The following is a 22487-nucleotide window of genomic DNA, read 5'->3' as shown; positions in this document are numbered from 1 at the left end:
AGAAATAGTCCTGGTGGCACACACCTTTACTCCTGGCACTTAGAGAAAGAGGCAGGAAAAGCTGGAGATCAGTCACCCATGGCCATGTAGAGAGCTAGAGTCAAGCCTGGCTATGTGAGGACCTGTCTCAAGAGGGAATATTTAAAAAAGGAAATAAAAACAAACCAACCTACCCTTGCTGTTTTTGTTTTGTTTTGGCAATGGGGGGGAGGGGAAGGTGTTCATCCCTGGTGTCTTGGAGATGTAATTACACTCCTTTTGAGGGAAGATTTGGCCTTCAATGGAAAGGCAGGTTCTTTCACTGACTTTGACAAACGAGTCTACTTTTGCAAGAGTGAAATCCCACTGAATTGGCTTTCCAAAATGTTTTGTGGAAAGTAAGAATTAATAGAAGGCAAGTCCTCCCTCCCGATTGCCAAACAGGAGACAAATTCATCCGACAGGAGGGTCTGCTCCGGAATGGTTTCACTGTGTGTGTTGCTTTCCAAAATCATGTTGGTTTCCTCCTGTCTTGAGTTTTGTATGTCGAGAGGGTTGAATTCACCTTGATTTAAAACGAGGCTCAGTTCATCAAGAATTAGTGTTTTGCTTAGTAAAGTCGAACTTGAGGCAGAAAAAGGAAAGCTGGGATATGTTTTCAGTCTGGCAAAGTGGTCCCCTGTGGCCTCCAGGGCGTCAGATGCCCTCTCGTTCCTGCTGAGGAAGAGGCTTCCCCCAGGGGGAACGTTTGAAACCTGAGGTTTGTACCCAGTGTTGAGATCAGGGATGTACACAACAGAAGAACAGGTAGACAGTGTTGTTAGTGGACAGGCTCTGGTCTCTGAGAGCCTTTCTTCCTGGTAACCCGTGAGCTTGTGCTCCAGTGGAGTGACTTCACTTACCTCTGTGAGCACAGGATCTACATACAGGGCCAACTCACCGGCATTGTTGTATTCAAATACACTTTGTTCCTGGAAAAAAAGACATGGCTTCATTTTACAAACAAAACAACCCAAGAAACAAGTTTTTGAAAGGCACCAACTGAGTAATCGAGTGAGTGCTGGAATTTTCTTTCTCCGTCTTCCCGGTTTCTTTCCCCTTTATCTTAGTGTTTATGTCCTGGATGATTTTGATTTCCCCCGCCTGTTTTTTTGGTGTCTTCAGGCATCCCAAAGATAGAATTAAAAATAATCATGTCTTAAGCACATTTCTTGGTTAAAACCTTCTTAAAAAGTTTTTTTTTCTTTTTCTTTCTTTCTTTTCTTTTTTTTTTTTTTTTTTTTTTTTTTTTTTTTTTGCTAGGCTGTGGTGGCACACAACATCAAACCCAGAACTCGGGAGGCAGAAGTAGATCAATCTCTTTGAGTTTGAGGCCAGCCTGGTCAACAAAGTGAGTTCCAGGACAGCCAGAGCTGATACACAGAGAAACCCTGTCTTGAATAACCAAAACCAAACTAACAAACAAAAAAGTTTTAAAAATTCTATTTATTTATTTTTATTTTATCCTGGGAACCCTTTGTTCATATGATGCATGTCTGGGCTAAGTTGATTGGTGGGTGTGCTGACTAGTTTTATGTCAACTTGACACAAGTTAGAGCCATTCTGGAAAAAGGTTGAGAAAATGTGGACACAAGATTGGCCCGTGGGCAAGCCTGTGGTACGTTCTCCTGACTGATGATCGATGTGGGAGGGACTAGACCATTGTGGGCAGCGCCGCCTCCGAGCTATAGAAGAGCACACTGAACAAGCCACAGGAAGCAAGCCAGTAGGCAGCACTCCTCCATGGCCTGCATCAGTACCTGCCTCAAGTTCCTGCCCTGTCTTCACTGCACGATGGACTTCAATCTATAACATGAAATAAACCCTTTCCTCCCCAAGGTGCCTTTGGCCATAGGGGTTTATCCCAGCAATAGAAAGCAAACTAAGACAGGATGTTCACCCAGCTTTAAGCAGAACTATGTGTGTTTGTTTTCTGAACTGCCCAAGATGTTGCTGTCCCCTCTGCACTTGAGCTCACATGACTCTTCTGCCTATAATATTCTTTCAAGAAAGTCCTCATCTTCCCATAATTCCTCTCTGCCTCCATCACACTTGGGCTCATTTTCTATGGTAGTACCACATGACTAGATAACATTTCTGTCCCACTAACTGGGTATTGGAAATGGTGATGGCTAAGCAGAGTTCTGGGAACGTAGACTTCTGACCCTTTGCTTTGTAGCTGGCAAAGCCCTCTCCCCTCTCCTACCCTTCCCAGGACCATCCTGGTGCATGCCCCGTTTTTCCTGGTTGATATAAATCCTGGTCCACCACTGGTGCACCAAGTATCACAGTCATCCAACAATAATCTATGCATAGTCCATGAAGTTGGAGCAACGGAGTGGTACCCTCCCCTGCTCCATCTCTTGTAAACAAATCCACTTGGAGCCTTTAATGCATGTTTCACAGAACGCTTCTTCCCTCCCTCCTCTACCCTGAAGACACTTTCTTCCTGAATAGTAGTAGTTTCCTTTTCTCCTGTCCTTTACTCCCCCAATGGTTCTTTCATCTATGTAGGGCTTGAAGTGATATGATTTTGTTTCCACACACACTAGCTATATTTCCACTCTAATGACCAGATTGCGCTCCAACTGGTATTTCAATTGTGGGGACTTTGTTATTGTTTACTATTTATTAATAGATTTATTTTTATATGTATGAGAGATTTTTGGCTTGCATATATGTATATGCACTATGTTTGTATATGGTGCCTGAAGAGTTCAGAAAAGAGCATTGAATCTTCTGGAACTGGAATTAGGGATGACTGTGGGCTTCCACGCAGGTGCTAAGCATTGAACCTGGGCCCTCTTTGAGAACAACAAATATTCTTAACCACTGAGCAACCTCTTCAGCCCTTGCCTATTTGTTTTAAAAAGGTCTCATTATGTAGCTCAGGTGGGCCTTGAATTTGTGACACTCCTGTCCCAACCTTCCCAATGCTAGTATTACCAGCATACGGACCACACTGGCAAACAGTCAGGTTCTGTTTGATTACCTGTAGCAATTTTGCAACATTACTATTTTCCATATTAGGAATATCTTCATGAAGCCACTTTGGGATCACCAGTAAGACTTTTCTTTTGATTCTAGAAGACAAAATGACACATTAGAAGTAGTACCTATCTCCTTCCTTCTGTCCTTCCTACACAGAGACATGCACTTACTCTGCAGACAAGACTGGCCTTGAATTCAAAGATTCTCTGCCTCTGCCTCCCAAATGCTGGGAGTAAGGGTGTGCACCATCATTCTCTGTCAGCACATTTCTTTAGAATCAGAGCAGTCAGTTATAGGCGATGCACTGAGCTAGAATAGAATGCGGTTTAACCCGATGAAGCAAATTCTTCCATCTCTTACTTAATAAAAATTCAACGAGAAGCCAGTCTTGTCAAATGTTCCTCCTGGCACGATCTTCATGTATAAAAGCACTTTCTGCTTTGACTGTGTGAACTCATTTGGGCAAACAGGTTGCACCAGGGATATAGACAAGACTGCACTGATCTGAGGTATATTTTAACACATCAAGAGACCAAAAAATGAGTAAGACCTGCTATTTGTTAACAGGTTCCCTAAACACGTTTATTAAGTAACAACAAAAATGGCCAAATGAACTTTGCAAGCTCCTTTGACTTTGATTGGTACTAGGGAAAATGATTTCTTTGAATATATTTATACAATCTTTTATGACTCAGTTTTTAAAATTAGTTCACATTGTTTATATATTTATAATTAAACCAAGCTAATGAGTTGATGCTACTGTGATGTTCTCATATAGCACACGGATACACTAGTGATTTTACATATATATTTTAATTTATCTACTCTTACTTTTGTTATATTTATGTAGCAATACATTATTCTGAAAATATTTTGCATTCTAAAAGACTGAAACTTTTGCTGTACCTCACAGCCAGAGATAATAATATACCTCAAGGTCACTTAAGACTTAAGACTGCCATCTTACTGTGTATTCATTTGCTGAAAGCACCAAATGAAGACTTTGAAAGTCCTTTTCTAAAATCTACCATGAAGGTTGAAAGCAATCATGTATGGATATTGATTGATAAATAATGATGTTTATCATTGATGTTATCTGGGTCAGGTGGGGTCGTGGGAACCAGGGACTTAATCCCTTGCACAACTCTGTTAAAGATTTCTGTCAAGAATCCCATTCCTTCCCAGTGTGATGCTTTCTGTGTTGTTCAATAAATGCAGAGTGAAGCCCTTGTGTGATGCTTTCTGTGTTGTTCAATAAATGCAGAGTGAAGCCCTTTGTGAAAGACACACATACACAGCACTCACAGCCAGCCAGCCACACATGGACAGACAGATTCACAAGGCAGCCTTCAGGAAGGTACAGGTTCAGATTTACACAAAAGACGGATGAGGACTGAAGGTACAGGGAACGTGACGCAGAGGGTTCGAGTCTGAACTTGGTTCTTAGTTAACCCACTCCAGGGGAAGTGCTTTACTTCTTACCGTGAGACTGATGCATTATTGGTAACTTAATCTTAATCACTAATGCATGTAATCTGTGCATATTTAAAATATGACTTTTGCCTCTGTTTTAGTTCTGATTCTAATAACAGGCTTTTCATCAGGAATGTATAGTTGTATTAACCAACAATATCTACATATATGTTAAATATTTTATCTACAAATATGTTAAATATGTATTTTCATACATACATGTAGATTTGTGGATATGTGTACATGTGGAGGCCCGGGGACAGCCCTGGATGTCATGCTTTAGGTGCTGTCTGCCTTATTTGGAAGATAGGGCCTATTACTGGCCTAGTGCTTGGCAAGTAGGCCAGTGAGGAGTCTCACAGATATGCCTGATTCTGCTTTTCCAGTACTGGTGTTGTAAGTAAGCAACACCATACCTGTGGCCTTTGTTAACTATGATTCTAGGACTCAAACTCAAGTCCTACTGTTTGCCAGGCAAGCCCTGTAATGCAAGGGTCATTTTTACAGCCCCTCCTTCATTTTCTTAAATCAGAATTTAAGCAATTAAATTATCTAAGAACTGATCTTTTTTTTCTTTTTTTTGGATTATTGCTAACTAAAAGTATTTGGGTTATATTAATTATATTTATGAAATGGTTACTATTTAAAATTTCAAAAAATACCTAGGATATCTTTAGATGATTCTATTAATATAAAAAATTTGGGGGCATCATTTGAACATTAAGACGTTTGAAGAGTCTTTGTATTTAATTACATTTTAGGGCATTCCCAAGCGAAATTACATTCTAGTTTGTCCACTTTGAAAGGGCACTAGCGACATACTTATTAACATATAATTTAAAATTTGAAAGATTAAGTTCTGTGGGAAAAGGCTATGGATAATAGATTAGTATAATTTATAAACTAGCTTGCTTAAAGTCTTTCTTCTTCATTTTGATTATACATTTAGATGAAAGATTACCTCATTAAACAAGTGATGGCAAAAAAAAAAAAAAAAAAGACACTGGCTTCCAAGTTATGATCAGTTATATATACAGTCTAAGTCAGAAACCAAAGAATGTTCATGTGTGCATTATTAGACACACTAGAAAACTGGAACATTGAGCAACTTTAGTCTATTAACATATTAGAAATGCTAAATGCATCTGATAACATTTAGAAATGTCAGAGACCTTTCCTTACTCCTATCTCATTTTGAACAATTGGGCATAAACCTTTACTAATACCGTGCTGAGAGAAGTTGGTTTGAAGAAAGATAGGCCCTTCCTCACGACAACGGACTGTTACTACTGCTTTTCATTGCCCACCATAAGTAGATGGCAAGACATTATTTTTGAAGACATCATACATTTTGGTTCCAGAATACAGGGAAATCATGCTGGAACTGACCTGGAGCTTCCCACTGGCTAGTGTTCATAGTGCTGCAAGGGGTTATGTAGGAGAGAAAAAGTCATCAATGGTTTTACTCCGTGCTAACCCCATATTCTACAATTCTAAAGTGGCAGGCAAGACATGTTCACTGGTACCATAGTGCCACGGATGTTACAGGAGTAACCAACAACTTTGTGATTGGATTTGAATCCCTTTCCACAGGAGGAAATTCAATTGTGGTATTGTAAACCTGGTTAAAAGCGCATGTCTAGGGATGGCGTAGGCCCAAATACGGAAGAGATCTAGTACTGCTCATTTGCTGAATGGTCATGTTGTCAAATTGCCTTCTCTGTATTTGTTTATACCCTTAGGTTCGTACTAGTGTTCTCAACCTGGGCCAGAGAAGCTTCTCTTTGCGGTGTGCAGAAGTCAGTGAGGAGACTCATAACTGATCACAGTGCTGAGGGACAAGTAACTGTCTAGTGATCAGTCTGAGTGGAACACCTATTACACCTTCACCTTGCGAGACTCAAGACCGCACAAGAGACGAAGGGGCAGAGAGATTGTGAGAGCCAGGGGACGGGGAGGAGGAGTGCTATGAAATGCTGTCTTCAGAACACAGCATGGCTGTCACACTCACTCGCTAACACCAGCTCTGGTTACCTGTACGAGGCCTGAAACTCACGTAAAGGGAGAGAGAACCAACTCGACAAAATTGGCTTCTGACCTCCATGCACACCGTACGGCATGTGCACACTTTCCCAGCCACACATGGTACACACACAATAATGATTAAAATTTCTCTTTTTCAAAGTATAGAGGATAGTGTGTTTTTCTAGTAAATAATCGACTTGACTGCATTTTGATAGTGCACATAATGTACGGTCTAAATCAGGAACCAGAAACTACAAAAACCTACCCTATTCGAAGTGATCTGTTTAATATCCCAATCAGAGAAAAAATCAGCAACATGATGGCCAAGAAGACCATTCCGTACAAAAATCCAATGTCTTGACCTAATAGAGGAAAAGAAAGCAATTTTAACTAGGCATTAGTGTTCACACGGTGATCGGGCCATTGTGTTTTCTGTACCTTGTTTAAAGCGACAGTCACTGATCTCAAAGGGAGGGAAGGCAGAGATTACACTCTCCTAAGACTACAAGTGGCTGCCCTTGCAGATCGCCTGACTGTGTAGCCCAGGAAACCATCTTCTGTCTGGGGAAACAGGACCGCATCTATCTGAGGTCAGTGGGTTTCTAGAAGTGCATCTCCAGCAAATGTGGTCAACTCTCACACACATATTTTATGTGAATATGTGCTGTGATGAACCACATTTGGTTTGTGTGACACAGCCGAGAATTCCCGATTGCTGTGACAACGTCTAAGGCTCCCCAAAGTCACAACTAAGATACTTTTGTAACCTTTTCTGAGAAGCAAAGTTTATCTGTGACTTCCCGATTCTTTAAAATGAAATTTGTCCTATGAGAAAGCATGCAATACTGCTTAGAACAATATACAGTGTGAGAAAGAAATAAAAATCGCTATATCTCATACCTATTTTCAGAAGGTTTTTTTTTTCATTTTGAAGTTGAATTGATCTCTTTAGCTCTCTCAGTGTAGTTTATCCAACATATGCTACTCATAGGCTCATCCCATTTCCCCCTAGCGCAGGGGACAATAACCTCAGTATTTTCAGATGTTTCAGATGTGACTTAGCAATTTGGAACTTGTTGTGGGGCCATACTGAGCTAGCACGTTCCTTCCCATTCTTCTCCTTCCATTCCTGCCCCCTTCCCCACGTTGATAATTAGCCCTGGGCAGCAACTGGCCTCACGCTAGGCTGCCCTCCCTCATCTTTAAACCCACTTCCCAGGTAGGTAGGGGCCTGTGAACTTCAGCCTGTTTCTAATTCTCACAGACTAGGGAATAAGTATTTTTCTAGGGCTTCAGAATTGTTAGTGAATATTCTAACCAACAAACAGGGTTATAAGCTATTGCCCACCCGAGGAGCATTAGAGTTTGGAATTAGAGAGAAGGCTCTCTCCGTAGCATGGAGAAATGGTCTAAGGAGGAGATCGGAGGGACCAGGACTGTAATTGAACTCTGCCACTCATCAGCTCCGTGAACTTGGGGAATGATTATAAGCTTGTTGAGATTCACGTTTTATTTTCCATAAATCTAGATAGTACTGTCTGTCTAATGTAGCAGCTATGAGTCCCAAGCTTTCAAAATTGCCACAGAAAATTCAAAGTGCATGTATGCAATTAGAAATTTATACTGGAATGTTTTTGCCTGCTTCATGTTTCTGTGCATAAGATATTTTCCTTCTTATTTTGTTGTTTTTCTTCCCTATCTATGAAAACTAGAAGCTCAAGACAAAGCATTGGTTATTTTTCCCCTCCCTCCCTCCCTCCCTCCCTCCCTCCCTCCCTCCCTCCCTCCCTCCCTCCCTCCCTCCCTCCCTCCCTCCCTCCCTTAACTGCCTCCTTCACTCTTTGACAAGATCTCATGTGGCCTAGACTGGCTTCTAACTTGCTCTGTAGCTGAGGTACTGAACTGGTGATCTTTCCAGTAGCTAGTATACCACCAGGCCCAGCTTTGACCATTTTTTTTTTCCATTGTTAATTTCCCACCACCCGGAACAGTTCCAGGTGCACAGTTATTTAACACGTTTGCTGAATAAATTAACAATAATGCAAAAATATCAATACAACCTGCAAAATTTCCTACTCTAGTCCTGTTAAATTTCTGTGCCAGGAAGTAAATAGTCTACTAGTGAAATAGTCATGGCTCAAATTTTTCAATGTCAAATTTCAATTTGGAGTTATGTTTGCTCATTGTACTATCTACTATTTTTACATGCCTGAAATATTTACATATGGCCATCAATGAAAATGTATCAAGATAAGTGGTTCATCTAAGAGAAAGAACACAGATTTGTATATTTAAACGGATAGTGCTGAGTGTTATGTCTCATGCCTGTCATCCTAGCATTTGGGAAACTGAGGCAGGAGGCTTGCTATGAATTTCAGGACATCCTGGAACAGGGCTACAGTGTGAGACTCTGTCTTGAAAAACAGAACAAAACAGAAACTAACAAGCAAATAAATGAAAGCAAAATGATAAGACTCAAATTTCTAACAGCTTTGTGCATTTGAGCATGCTTCAACCTCCATGCACTTCATTTTCCCAACTATAAAGTAGATCTGCGGTGTGTATCTCAACAGGTTCTTCAGACTGCCACACGATGCATATACAATCCTAGTACATGGGGGACAGGTGATATGTATTTTAAAAGACACTTTTGGGACATTAGACTCAGAGCCTGCCTGCTGAAATGAAAATGGGACCGCCCCACTGCCCCAGGAGACAGTGCTTCTGAACTGTTGCCTACAGTCAGTGGAAGCACACTTTGAACCTAGTCAAATAAATATTTCCCAGAAATGCTGATGCGCTATTTTTGGTGTGGAAGTTTCCTGCTGAGGAAGCCTTAGTACACACACACACACACACACACACACACACACACACACACACTTTTTTTTTTTTTTTTTTTTTTTTTTTTTTTTTTTTACCAGAAGTAGAATGTCCTTTAAAGATTGTGGCAGTGAGCATCTCAGTCTTCTGAGATACATGGGATGATCTTGATGTGACCTGGAGAACTTAAAACAAGAAAAAAGAGGATCAGTATTTTAGGTTTTAGCATTCAGGTGACCAACTTTCCTCAGATGTCTTTGGAGATGATGAAACTAGTAATTTTCACAGGTTCAGAGGGTGGGATAAAGTGAAGGTCTTATTTTCTTCTCAGTGACTACATCTTGAAGGAGGAATCTCTGTGTGGACAGTTAAAAACTGCGCCAGGCTTAAAAATACCAATGTGGCTAGCAATTTCACTTGGTTTCTAGGCAACAAACACCAAGACAATACCAAGATAAAGATTCCACCCAGCCACAAAAATGCACAATAACCTGTGGCTACTTTGTTTCTTCCAATAGGTGATGTTCTGAATCCCAAGTTGCCTTGACTACCCAAGCTGCATCGCCTCTGCCTTGGTACAGGCTCTGGTTTGTTCATCTTGCCATGGCTGCACTAAGGTGAACTTTTATGAGCAGACACTGTGAGGTTGTAACACAGAGGTGATATATCACTAATGACCCTCTCTGCTGCTTTCCTGCTCACAAGGATCCTGGCCAGCCCTGTCTAGCCATCAGACTTTCAGGGCTCCACTAATGAAAGCTTCAGAACTGGGTGAGGTAAGAAGTCTTCTCAGTTAATTTACTTTAAGTCTGAATTCAAAAGAGTTCCAGAGCAAGCATGTCCATCTCCCGTGTCCTAATAAATGAGAGCCTTCAGAGGTGACTTTAAGGACACAACCCCCAACAGCAGAAGACAGCTCTGAAGAAGGTTCTGATTCTGAAAAGGTTCCAAGTTCAGCATTCCACAAACCCTAGGTACCCAGCTATTCCAGCATCACCATTCAAATTCACCTTCTGGAAAAGAGTCTTGCACAACTTCAGATGTCCCTGTTGCCAAGCCACCAAAGGCTTGTATTATAAAGTGTGGTCCCTGGGACACTTGTTAAGAAATGAACAACATATATCCAAAGAAAAGATTCCCGAGGCCTTCGGAATTTTTTGAAAGAGCTAATTGTACGAGGGGCAGTTTTCTGTAAACTGTGGGCTGGGGATTTTAGATGAAAACATGAGAAAACTCTAAGGTCTGTCTTGTCTTCGGACTCTTTCTCCAGCAAGAGGAAAATGTTCCCTGTCAATTGTGCCAATCAGAAATAGTTTTGAGTTTATTGATGTTTCACTAAGTTTCTTATGTTCCCCAGCAGATAATTCTCCTAAATTCTGAGTCATGAAGGTTAAGTAGTCATGGCCAACTGCCAGGTTTGCTCATGTAGAAGAATGGTTCACAGAGCAGTGATCATTCCCACAACTCAAGAAGGACCTGCAGCAACACGCCTTTGGAATTTCAAGAACAGAAATACAATATTAAAATGCAGCCTCATTTTCTCTTTAGCAAAGGCAGAGGCTTACAGCATGTGTTGCTGGTACTTTTATTTTTACTTTTATTATTTGAAAACTAGCATTTTTATTTAAAAATAGTAAATTATGCTTTTGTATTTTTTAATACAAGTTATTATAATTTGGTTGTATAAACAAAGTTGGTTATTTGGCAACAAAAATTTTATAGGATTATTAACTTATATCATACAAAAATAACTGTATTTCACATTATTAGCCTTAATGAGCAATGCAATTTTCCTTTAGAGTCTGTTATCATAGTTTCAAATCAACAAGGCATACTCACTTAAATTAAACTAGTCATTTAAAATAGGCTTAATTATGAGAGGGTGATTTCACAAAGAATTAGGTATCTGAATAAAATAACTTATAAACAGGACTATCAGAGAAGAAATCAAATCTATGACAATTCTTTTTAGCGTAAGACTGAAACGAAGCCATGCATGCTCCATGTTATACTGCCACCTAGTGGCTACTTATTTTTGTAACTCAGTTTTTTTCATTATAAAAGTAAAAGTTGTGGTGAAGGTATTTAACAGGAAACAGACATGTGAGAAAAAAAAAAAAAAAAAAAAAAAACAAGAACAAAAACAAAAACCCACAATTCTACACTCTTAATTCACCTGCTATTAGTATTTTGTAGTACTGTTAAGTATTTTAACCCACGAACGCATCCACAAATAGAATAACATGGATGCCTTCACAGCTGTAAAGCATTGTTTCTGTAAGTTTTAGCCACCAGGTCATTAACTACCTGAAGAGACCTCATACTATCTCTGTTATTCCTTTATTACTTGCGGTGTTCTGTTCAGAGTAGGACAATTCTACCTGAAGTAGAGTGCTGAATTTTTGACTATTGCATCTTCACAGGATATATTTGAGGATATTCAGAAGCCCAGATAATTTATAGTTTGGAAAGTTTTTTTTGTTGTTGTTGTAGCTTACACATACTGACCTGGAAAGTAAGAGTGGTCCAATAGAAGACAAAGCATTTGGAAAAAGTTGGAGTTTTTACAATAAGACAGGCTCCTCATTCTTGGGCAAAAAGCACAACATAAGTATACACTTTAGCCCAACAAATACCAGGCTACATTAACCAAATCTTCTCCAAAGGACCATTTTTTTTTTGGAAATAATGCATTGTATTTGTTTCTTTGAGTTAGTGCCAAATGATCTCCTTAGTCCTTTATTGTGTGGTGACCTCCAGAAAAACCATGTTTGTTATCCCTGTAAGACAACCGTGCAGTACCTTCCTGTGTGTTTCAGATGACACCATAGACCTCATATGCTCTGTGATGAGCCTCACAAACATGTCTGTAAGTTCATCATCATGAAACATGCCATGGTGACTAACTTGTCGACGTCATCTACATGGCAGTCAACAGTGGAGCTTCTCACCTGGCTTCTACGTGTACTTTGTACTGGTCACTAGGCTCATAAATTAATGGTCTTACTCTTGTAGCAAGGAAGTTCAAGGTGGTGGCCCTACCAACAGTCTGGCCCGCAGAAGGTGGTGTTGCTCCTCTTGTGAAGAGTCTCAGTGTGTAAGCATTGCTTGACCTCACTGGGTTCTCAATCCCACAACAGCACATATTACTGTGCCAGAAGCACTGAGCATGGATTCTTTAAAGCTTCAGCCTATGGTTGTTTTCTCCAGATATTTCTCTTTATTATTCCATCAGCACACACTAATTATGGGAGGCCTGGGAAGCACAGAAGATTATGGAGGGCACACAGGATTTCAGACTGTCACAACCTAGAGACAATCATTTCCATACCAATACCCTATTGGCCATCACACGTTTTAGCAATGTCATGGTGTGTCTTTCGCATTCAGTGTTATATAACGAACACTTCCTCATTAAAAATGACTCAAAACACACTTGATTGCTTAATACTCATTATACCCATACAATACAGTCTCCAGTCAATCACACTCCCGTTGAGAAGTTGTTTTGCACATAAACTGTTGATTCACATGAACTAGCTCAGGTCCTAGCTCCACCACTTGGAATTACATAACCCCAAACAAATCCTTCATCCTTTCTGTGACTTGTGTTCTTCCCAGCAAAACTGGAAGACAGCCATGCTTCACTCAGGGATTTTAACGACCATCGTAGGTACTGTTCTACTGCTCTGAAGAGACACTCTGATCAAGGCAGCTTATCAAAGGTGGCATTTTGTTGGGTAGTTGCTTACAATTTCAGAGAGTTAGTCCGTGATCACCATGGCAGGGACAGGAGTAGCAGCTCAGAGCTCACATCTGACCTGCAATTTGCAGACAGAGAGAGACAGAGCAAAACAGAGAGGGGAGGGGGATTGGGTCAGGTCTGGGTTCACCTTCTCCACTGAGGCATACCTCTAATCATCCCCAAACAGTTCCATTAACTGGGTACCAAGTATTCAAACATATGATGCTATGGGGGGGTGGGGAGCAACTCTCATTCAAACCACTACAATGAAACAGCTCCATAAAGCACTAAATGTCATTAGTACATAAATTAAAGCCTCAAGTACTTTATTTATTGCTATGTTGGTCATTTAAATTGGCTCCAAATTCTTGCTATTATAATTAGCTTTGGGACAAATGTCATTGCATATGAATTTCCATTCCTTATCTGTTGGTTCTTTCCCATATATCTTGAACTCCATATCTCTATTTTTTCAAGGCTGTGCTTCTATGAGTGGGCTTCTTTGAGATAGTTTATTTATTTCTTCTGTAGTATAAGAACTCAGAGCAGACAGGTGGCCATCCTGGTTATTTCTTTCCAAAAGCAAGAAGAGTAAAGGCTAGAGGTAATGTTTTTTTAAACCAACCTATTTTCTTTTTTCCCCCTATTTTTGAAAACATAAATATTTATTTTTATTCTTATCTTTCTAATCTTATTTTAATAATTCAGCCATGTAACAGTGTTATTTAAGTGTTACCATCCCAGGCCAAACCTGGGTTGATGGAATTCAATACCATCAGTCCAAGGGCAAAAATTTGGTCTAACCCCTACTAATTGGTAAAGTGAACACACTGACCATACAGTATCAGGTAGGCATCAGAAGCTCAAGGAAGAAAGCATAGTAAGTCAGCAACCAACTCACCACGATACCTGGAAAACTAAGCTAGATCAAGAGTTATTTCATGGATTAATGAATCATACCATCCATGATAATTAAGGATGGCAAGGTGTACAGAGACACTATCAACAGACTCTCTTAGTTCATGCATTCCTTCATCACTTACATGTTTATAGAAAAAAAGGGAAGGTGAACGAAGACATCTTGCTGCAGCAGCGAATAGAAGAACAGGAAGGAAAACAACCAGAATTGGTTCAAAAAGGTTCTCCAAGCCACATGGACCACACAGAGATGAGGGTCGGAGGTCAGAGCACATTAAAATTGTAGAGGTAAGAATTTTGCCTGTTGTCAAAGATTCTTCAAAGTTTCAGCCTTGGTTTTGGGCACAGTGCAGCCCTATTCTCAAGTCTGAACAGTCTAGTAGCCTCTTGGGAAGAACAGCGCCCACTCCTACCCACTGAGCAATCTCTCTAGCACTTCAGTAGTCTTGCTTCTTATCCTCCAGAAACACAGTGGTTTATTAGAGGCAGGACCAAAAGAGGATAAAACCTCTATGAGAAGTTCAAATGGCTCATATTTCAAGGAACGCTGTTTTTGTTTCACAGTTTTAAACTAAGAATCTACAAATTATACTTTATATATTTGCGAATGACAATTCACTATTTATAAATAGGGGAAAGTTTTGAAAACACTCTACACTATTATCAAAGTTGCATTACACATATAGCACATACATTGCGTTTTATTAAGATGCTTGTTTTTTTTTTTTTTTTTTTTTTTTTTCTTCTTTAGGCACTAAACACCCTGAAAAACTAATAATGAGCACCTAAGCAGGGCTGGAGACACTATAAATAGCAACTTCACAGGGAACAAATTGAAAAGAAATTTCTTGGCTTGCTCATACTTGCCTTGCTCTGGAAAACTGTCCAAATCGGTGTCTGTCTTCTCTGGGAAACTTCTACCGAAAGTTGCAGTTCAGGCACACTAATTAGTCATTATGAAATTACTGCCTTTCGCTCAGCACTCTACCTTCATAAAAGGATTATGAAATTGAGGCACTTTTCCATCACAGAGATGTCTGTAGGACAGAGCGGTGTTGCCAGTTCACATTGGTAGTACTGAGTTCAGGGAAATGACTTTGTTTTCAGTATTGGTTTTCTACAAATTGTTGACAAATTATCTCTGTCATTCCGGGGTACATTCTGTGCTTGAAGACCTCAGAGGTTTTTTTTAATGGCAGCTGTCCATGTTGGTGGCTTAGAAGACCTCAGTGGCTGTGGCTCGCTGAGGCATCACAGCCAGAACAAACCAGATGTGACCGAGAGGGTCATGTGAACTCTATTCCAGAAGACAGACCTGCACTTAAAAATGCTTTTTAGGAGCCTGTGCTGCCACGCATGCCAGAATGGGCAGTCTCACTGGGAAACAGTCCGCCAGCACTAGGGAGAATTCCTATCATTCTCCTGTGCCCTCTGAAGCCTGTTAATTACTAAAACTGGCTTCTACACTCGTGTCTCCCGGATTCTTGCCTTTACAGGGAGTTCTTTCTTAAGGAGACTAAGTAGCAGGGTCCCAGATTCCCACCAAGGCCTCTTGCCCGCGCATGCTGCTTACAAAGAACATTTCCACCAATGAGCAGGTTGCAGAGCTGGTGACTCCTCTCTCAGGCTTCTCCACAGCCCCAACTTTTATAATACACCAGGACTTATCCATTCTTCTTAGTGGGGGCACGAGGCAGAGAGACCTAGTGCACTTAAGTAGATCATTAAGCCAAGCATACACTTCAGAAGGGAGAGCAAAGAACTCTAAAGGGGTGTGTAGAAACGCCGGGTTGTGTGTAGTAGCTGACCACGTGGCCTTGAAAGCCCACCTTCTGCTTATGTAAGCGTGACCCTTGAGTCCCTGGGGACCCTGTTTTGTGTGTGCCTCCCTTACGTTTGGGCACATTAGACGGTACTGTTTGCCGCTGGTTTCCATCTGAGTTGCCTAAAGAACCCAAGAGGAAGCTGGGAACCCTGAAAACAGAGAGCTGGAAACGAACCTGAGAAGAGTGGTAACTAGTAACTCCATTCCTGGGGCGGGGGATGGGTCTCATCACATCTTCCAGGCTGCTTTAGAACTCACTACACTCTCCAGGCTGCCCTCCAACGCCTGCTGGGACTCAAGCCTCACCCTGGAATTCCAGGTAGCAGCCACCACAACCAGAGCTTCCATTTGAAGGTTGGTCTGCGCATGCCACTCAGAACATCGGTTCTTATACTTCATTACCGAAGAGCGTGGGGGTGAGGTGGCTCGGGAAACTCCACAGGCATTTCCAAGCCACTGGCCAGGGCTCCCGCATCGAGACGCATCGTACTCTAGATAGCTTACTCCACTGGAACCTGCTTGGCAAACTTATAACGAGCCCATGGGTATCACCTTTCATACCGGTTCCTCTTTTCTCAGACCACCCCCTTCCTCATACCATCTCAAGATTTTTGGAGTCCTGTGAGTTCATTATCGTCAATTCTAACTCAGCCTGCCGCCTCATGGCATTCATGACAAGGTGTGAAGGAGCTGATGGCATATTACGACTATGTTCTCACGTGTGCATTTCCGAAGTGAGCCCCACATTAGACACAAAGCCCTGTCCACATAGTTTTATTATTGACATACCTGTAGAGCATTTAGACAGGTGGCTGAGATGGGCTTGACACAGGCTATTCCCAGGTCTCTGGGAGAGGCAAACAGCAGGGCTGTTCTGGAACCCCACCGCATGATCATACCAGGACTTAGTCATTCATCTGTTTTATAACTTGTGATAAGTTTTTGTACCCCATTACCATCATCCACATAGTGGAACAATGATTATGCTGGATTTATAGGACTATGGCATAAAGGACAATTCACAGGTAAAATGCCAACCACAGTGCCTCACCCATAGTAATCATCCAAGGAATGATATCTAATATCTTATATTCTGAAGGCTCCCAGTCTCACTAAGTGACCTCTTGAGAACATGATACCATAGAGGAGCCTGGTTGTCTAACCAGCAAAACTTTCCCCGTGGGTGCAGAAGCCTGACATTCTATTATCAGGAACTGATTTTTTTTTTTTTTTTTTTTAAATAAAGCTCTGCTTTCCAGTAAAGGCTCAATACTCAAGGAAGGAAAAGAGATTAAGTCATTCAAGTCACCCAACTCTTACTATAAATGAGCTCTTTCATTTTCTCTTTGAGGCTGAGGTCTTTTTTTTTTTTTTTTTTAAAGCTTTTATTGTCATAGCTGGCAGTACTTGAACCAGGCAGGCCAAGCACTCTACAAATGACTAATACGTCATTTTGAGACCAGTTTTTGCTGCTTGTATCCTTCCCCGTCCACCCATCCACCCATCCATGCATCCATTGGCAGGCCTTCACTACGTAGCCTAGGCTGAACTCGAACTCTAAATCCTCTTGCCCAGTGCCCAAAACCAGGCTTTAAGGGCAATACTGAGAAATGCCTACTTGCCTAGCTGGATATGATTTTGGAAATCAGTGATGCGCATGTAACAATTTTAGAAAATAAATTGGAAAAGTTCTCTATGGAAGGAACATTATTCCTTGGACTATATGTACTTTCTTTTTTATTATTATTATTAATTTATTTATTTATTTTATATAACCAAGTCCATTTAAATGAAAACAAACATTTATAGACAATATTTGGGAATTTGGGCGTCGTTCTTTCCAAACTACTTCCTCCATAATTTAAGTTCAAGGACAAGTTACTGGGGAAAAGGATTTCTATTTTTGTTTCCACAGAAGATGAAAAGCTGTGGATTCCTTCCAGACTAATGTGGTTCGATCAAGCCAGACCGCCTGAAACAGAGTACCAGGTGATCCTACATTCAAACAGCTGGACAAAGCAGGCTTATATGTACTTTCTTATAAAGAAACCCTTACTTACTTGGAGTTTAGCTGTTGGAAAAGAATTTCATTACCAAATGAAGTGGTTAGCCAAGATGATCTTACGGAAACAGGTTTTGTTTTACTTTTCAGGCACAAGTCATGCCAATCCCACCTGTGTAGATTGCTTCCCCTGCTTTTGTTTTTGAACTTATAAGGTAAGGGCATTTGTTATGCAATTACTTTTTGCTATCTTCACAAGAATAAGACTTCCTCAAGGTATAGAACTTGTTCCATACCTTTGCTTACCGAGGTTCTTAAGCATTTATAAGGTCTGCAATAAGGTATAGGCTAAATTAATATTTAATATTAATTCAATATTAACTGTGTTCTCATATATTCTTAAAAAGGTAAATAATAAGGCTTTGCTAAAAGATATTTGCAAAACTACTACTGCCATTTTCCTAAGTCAATATAACTTCTATTTCTGAACACTTACCCTTATACCTACAGATAAGTGTGAATCATATTCCTCACTAAAATAAAAAAAAAAAAAAACAACCTTCTTTTCACAACAGATGGAGACCAGTCCACAACTGGTCAAAATGCAGAGACTAAGTGACTATGGGATGCAAAGACCCAATTGGTCCATCTACAAACAATCCCCAAATCTAAAGCTCAGGAGACGTGATAGGAAGGGAGGGCAAAGACTATAAGAGCCAGAGGATCAAGATGCGTGCTGCAAGACAGTGTCTTCAAGACGCTGCAAGCGGCTGCTCCCACGCTATCTCAACAACGTGGCTGCCTAAACAAGACCTGGATAAAGGACACATCAGTTGGCCTGCCAATGAAGATGAGGGAAATGTCATGCTTAACTCGGTGCATATGCTTAACACTGCGTGTGAAATGTATACATGTATGTGCTTATCTTATCTGTGTGTAGGTGTGCTTGTGCATGTGAGCATGTACACATGGCGTGAATGTACACATGGCAGCCTGAGACTGACATCCAGTGTCCACTTTTATGTTATTCTCCTTATCGTTTTGAGACACTGATCTCTTACTGACCCTGGAGCTCATTGATGGGCTAGACTGGCTGGCTAGTCAGCCTCTAGGATCTGCCAGGCTCTTCCCTACGCAAGCATTGGGATCACAGACACACAAGGTTGAACATGACGTTCACCTGGGTGCTGGAAATCTGAACTCAGATCCCCATTTGTGCACAATAGGCACGTTAACCACAAAGCCTCCTCCCTGCACCAGATTTGCCTAACTCTTGATCTAATAATTCTTTTTTTAGAATAAAGAAATAAAAGTTTAAATGCAAATCTATTTAAAGAAGCTTATTGGTAATGATGAAACGACGTAGCTGAAGTTTTGTTTAAATGAGGAAATGGAGGCTGGAGAGATGAGCCAGCAGTCAAGAGTGCTGTCTGCTCGTCCAGGTTGGATTCACAGCATGTGCATATTGGTGCATATGTAAAATCCAGTTTCAAAGGATCAGACGCCCTCTTCTGGCCTCCTTTTGTATTGCATGTATGTTGTGCACAGACAACATACATGAAGACAAAACACCCATGTACATTTTTTAAAAAAAAAATCTCAAAAAGTAAACAATTAAATAAGTCAAGCTATGTCCATAAACTGGAATGTTTAAACAAGGTGTTTAAAAACTCAGCAAGGTGGACTACATAAACAATCCAGAAAACACTGCAGTTCCAGTCACAAAAACGTTACGACCTAGGAGATACTATCATAAATTCATTAACGTGTGAGGAGTAGATGTTTCTAGGTCACATCGTAAATAAACTTACATTGTGTTTGCAAAGTGTAAAATATGTATTTGAGTTTTAATATTTTTACTTTCTCTAGTATTTTCACTATTTATTTAATGTATTAATGTAATGTAATAAATGTACTTATTTAATGTAAGAAGAGATGGGGGGCAAAATAATAGCCCGTGGCTCCTCTTAACTAGTGTGTACAATGCATAAACATTTAAGTTTGACGGCTGTTTTGCCTTTTAAGTGAAATTTCTCCTTATTAAATAGGAAACTTTAAGACCGGACTTTGTAGGTCCTTATTCTCTACTACCCTAGATGGAGGACCATTTTCCTTAGACCACATTTTTGTTGGCTATGATGGCAAACGCCTGTAACTCCAGCACTCGGAGGGTTGAGGCAGAAGGACTGTCACAAATTCAAGGCAATCCAGTATTACAGAGTTACATTCTGTCTAAAAAACCAAATACAGGCATGCGCACACTTGCACGGCATCTGTCAGCCTGCCCGGGACCTGCAGAGGGGACAGATTATGTACCTGCCCTTCTACTTGTTCCGATAGAACTGAACAACAATGACGGAGAGTGCTGAGCAGCGGGGATGAGAAAGTTCAACATCTGAGAAACTCAGTGCAACCATGCATGAACTGCGCTGTCCGGCAAATCACGACTCAGGTGTTACATCTGCAAAACGGCGCCAGTGCCGCGACCAAATGCGGTGAATACAGAAAAGCTCATAGAGAGCAGTGTTTAGTAAATTTAAGTAAATTATGCTGATCATACTGATCGAGTAGCCCTAGATTTCATTTAAAAAGACCCGGGTTACTTGGGGCCAGAGAGGTGGCTCAGCAGTTAGGAGCTCATCCAAAGGATCTGGGATCGATTCCCAGCATCCCCATTGTGGCTCACACCCATTCATAACTTCAGTTCCAGGGGATTAATGACTTTTTTTTAAAAAAAAACTTCTGTGGGTTCTAGGCATACACGGACAAATATGTAAATAAAATTCCTGTACACATAAAGTCAAAATAAAATAAAATTTGGAAAAGGATTTAATTATTAAGCAAATCTATTTTATGTTATATGGAAAGTGTCAAAAAGTTTTGTCAACTTAAGGCAGGAAATATTAAATTTTAACTTCAAAGAATAAACAGATAATTTATTGAAAATTATTCCCTTAAATATGTATCTCTAAGATTTGGACATCAGGTGGCGCCAAAATAACTTGGTTTGTTCGACTCCTTCCCTTTGAAATCACAGAGTATAGGTGTCAGCCTGTTACAATAATGGTCATGTTATTAATGGTGTGAGTATAACCAAGCCAAACGTGTTGTTTCTGGAAAGCAAAACAAAACCTGGCACATACACTATACATGAAAGGCATAACCCTGGTCCATGGAGCCTCTCTGGAATATTATGACCATTGTCACTGTTTGGCTTTATTACTTGCTTACAATTGCAATCTCTTCAGCTAAGAAGGTGGCATTGTGTGGTGTGACTAATAAGTAAACTTTTAATAATAGCAACGGGCTGTTTCTAAGTCTCTCTCAGTGAGGTCTTGCTGAGAAATCATTAATTCCGTGGTTAAGTGTTTTGCTTTAACTCTTTCTGGTTACTTGCGGTATAGAGACAATCAGTGTTTATTCATATTATTTAGTATTTTTATTTTTGTGATACTTTTCTTTTTCTGTAACTCAGTGACACATTCCAAACAAGGACTGATAACAAATCAGTGTGTTTGTAAGAACTGTCATCCCAACAGTGGGTGCAATCAGTCCCTTTGGGGGAAGACATGTGAGTTAAATGCGTGGAGACCTAAGCATCTCCAGGTGTTTTAAATGATCTCACAAAGTGTCACCCTTAAAAAGCTCAAAGCAAATGAGGATTTTAACATTGTCACCCTCCACAGAATAACCTTCTCAGTGGCGGCAGGCAGGAAAGCTGCAAGGATGCTTACAAGAAAGAGTCAAAAGGAAAGCTGCAGGAGAATAGACCGTGCTTCAACATGCCCACCTGTCTGGGGGGTTTTGTGAACAAAGGGTGAGCTCCAAGGCTGCCAGTTTCCTTCACCCTGTCCTTGACATCTCACTTGAAATACATACACTCTGTTTGGCTCCAGGTAGAATTCCGACTGCTGCGCATATGTTAAGTTGGTGTCAAATTCCTTAACCTAAAATAGATGCACAATGGCAGTGAACCGATGTGACAGGCATTTAGAATGGCTGTCCCATTCAGCCGACGTAGTAACTAAAATAATTACAGTTAATACAAACTTAAACATGGACTAAAATATCTGAGGAAGGTATAAGCAAAAAACAATTATCGGGCCATGTCTAAAATAATTACTCCATTCTTCCAGAAATGAATGTTTCAAGGTGACTCCAATCATCATCTCACTTTGATGTAAATTATGGTCTATATGGATTTTGCCCTTTAAAAATGTTGTTCCCTGAGCTTTGGCATGGAGAGACTTTGAGGCATAAGCCTGCTCTTGGTCCCTGGCTAATGAAGGACTCATCCTTTTCATTGACTTAATCAGGGCGGTTGTCTGTGTCTTCCTTGTATGGATTATTACAGGGGCCCTGCGCGCCCCATCTCCAGGGATGCACTTCATAGGAGCCTCTGCTGCCTTTCTAGTAACACACGCACCAGGCTCCTACTTGCAGTCCCCCTCCCCCTCCCCCGCCCCTGGCCAGACCAAAGCAGGTTCATATTCTCCGAGGTTCCAGAATGGGGAGCCTACTTCTTCCTGCATGCTACCTTGTGACCAAAGTGAGGGCACCTTTTTACCCTGACAAGTTGTTTTTAGGAGAGCTCGCTTGTTCTATTGAGTGTGCCTTCTACCACCAACTCATTCCCAAATTACATTCAAGAAAGTGCTGATTTATGT

At 40.7% G+C, this 22487-nt stretch overlaps 2 protein-coding genes across 2 annotated transcripts in view; both read right to left on the bottom strand.

Annotated features, from left to right (window-relative positions):
- LOC127235735 (ribose-5-phosphate isomerase) overlaps positions 1–22487 on the bottom strand; it is an 877486-nt gene that overhangs the window by 232100 nt on the left and 622899 nt on the right. The gene's annotated exons all lie outside the window — the stretch shown is intronic.
- The window catches only part of Il23r (interleukin 23 receptor), a 52783-nt gene continuing 30596 nt past the window's right edge, over positions 301–22487 (bottom strand). The window contains exons 6-11 of the mRNA XM_051203102.1: positions 21611–21767; positions 9429–9515; positions 9238–9243; positions 6773–6869; positions 3011–3101; positions 301–950 (exon numbers count right to left, since the gene is read on the bottom strand). Coding sequence (XP_051059059.1) covers positions 321–950; positions 3011–3101; positions 6773–6869; positions 9238–9243; positions 9429–9515; positions 21611–21767 — 1068 coding nt within the window. The 3' untranslated portion in view covers positions 301–320. The remainder of the gene's footprint in view (positions 951–3010; positions 3102–6772; positions 6870–9237; positions 9244–9428; positions 9516–21610; positions 21768–22487) is intronic.

Source organism: Phodopus roborovskii, unplaced genomic scaffold (assembly GCF_943737965.1).
Source record: "Phodopus roborovskii unplaced genomic scaffold, PHOROB, whole genome shotgun sequence".
NCBI lineage: Eukaryota > Metazoa > Chordata > Mammalia > Rodentia > Cricetidae > Phodopus > Phodopus roborovskii.
This window is presented reverse-complemented; position numbering and strand designations above follow the sequence as displayed.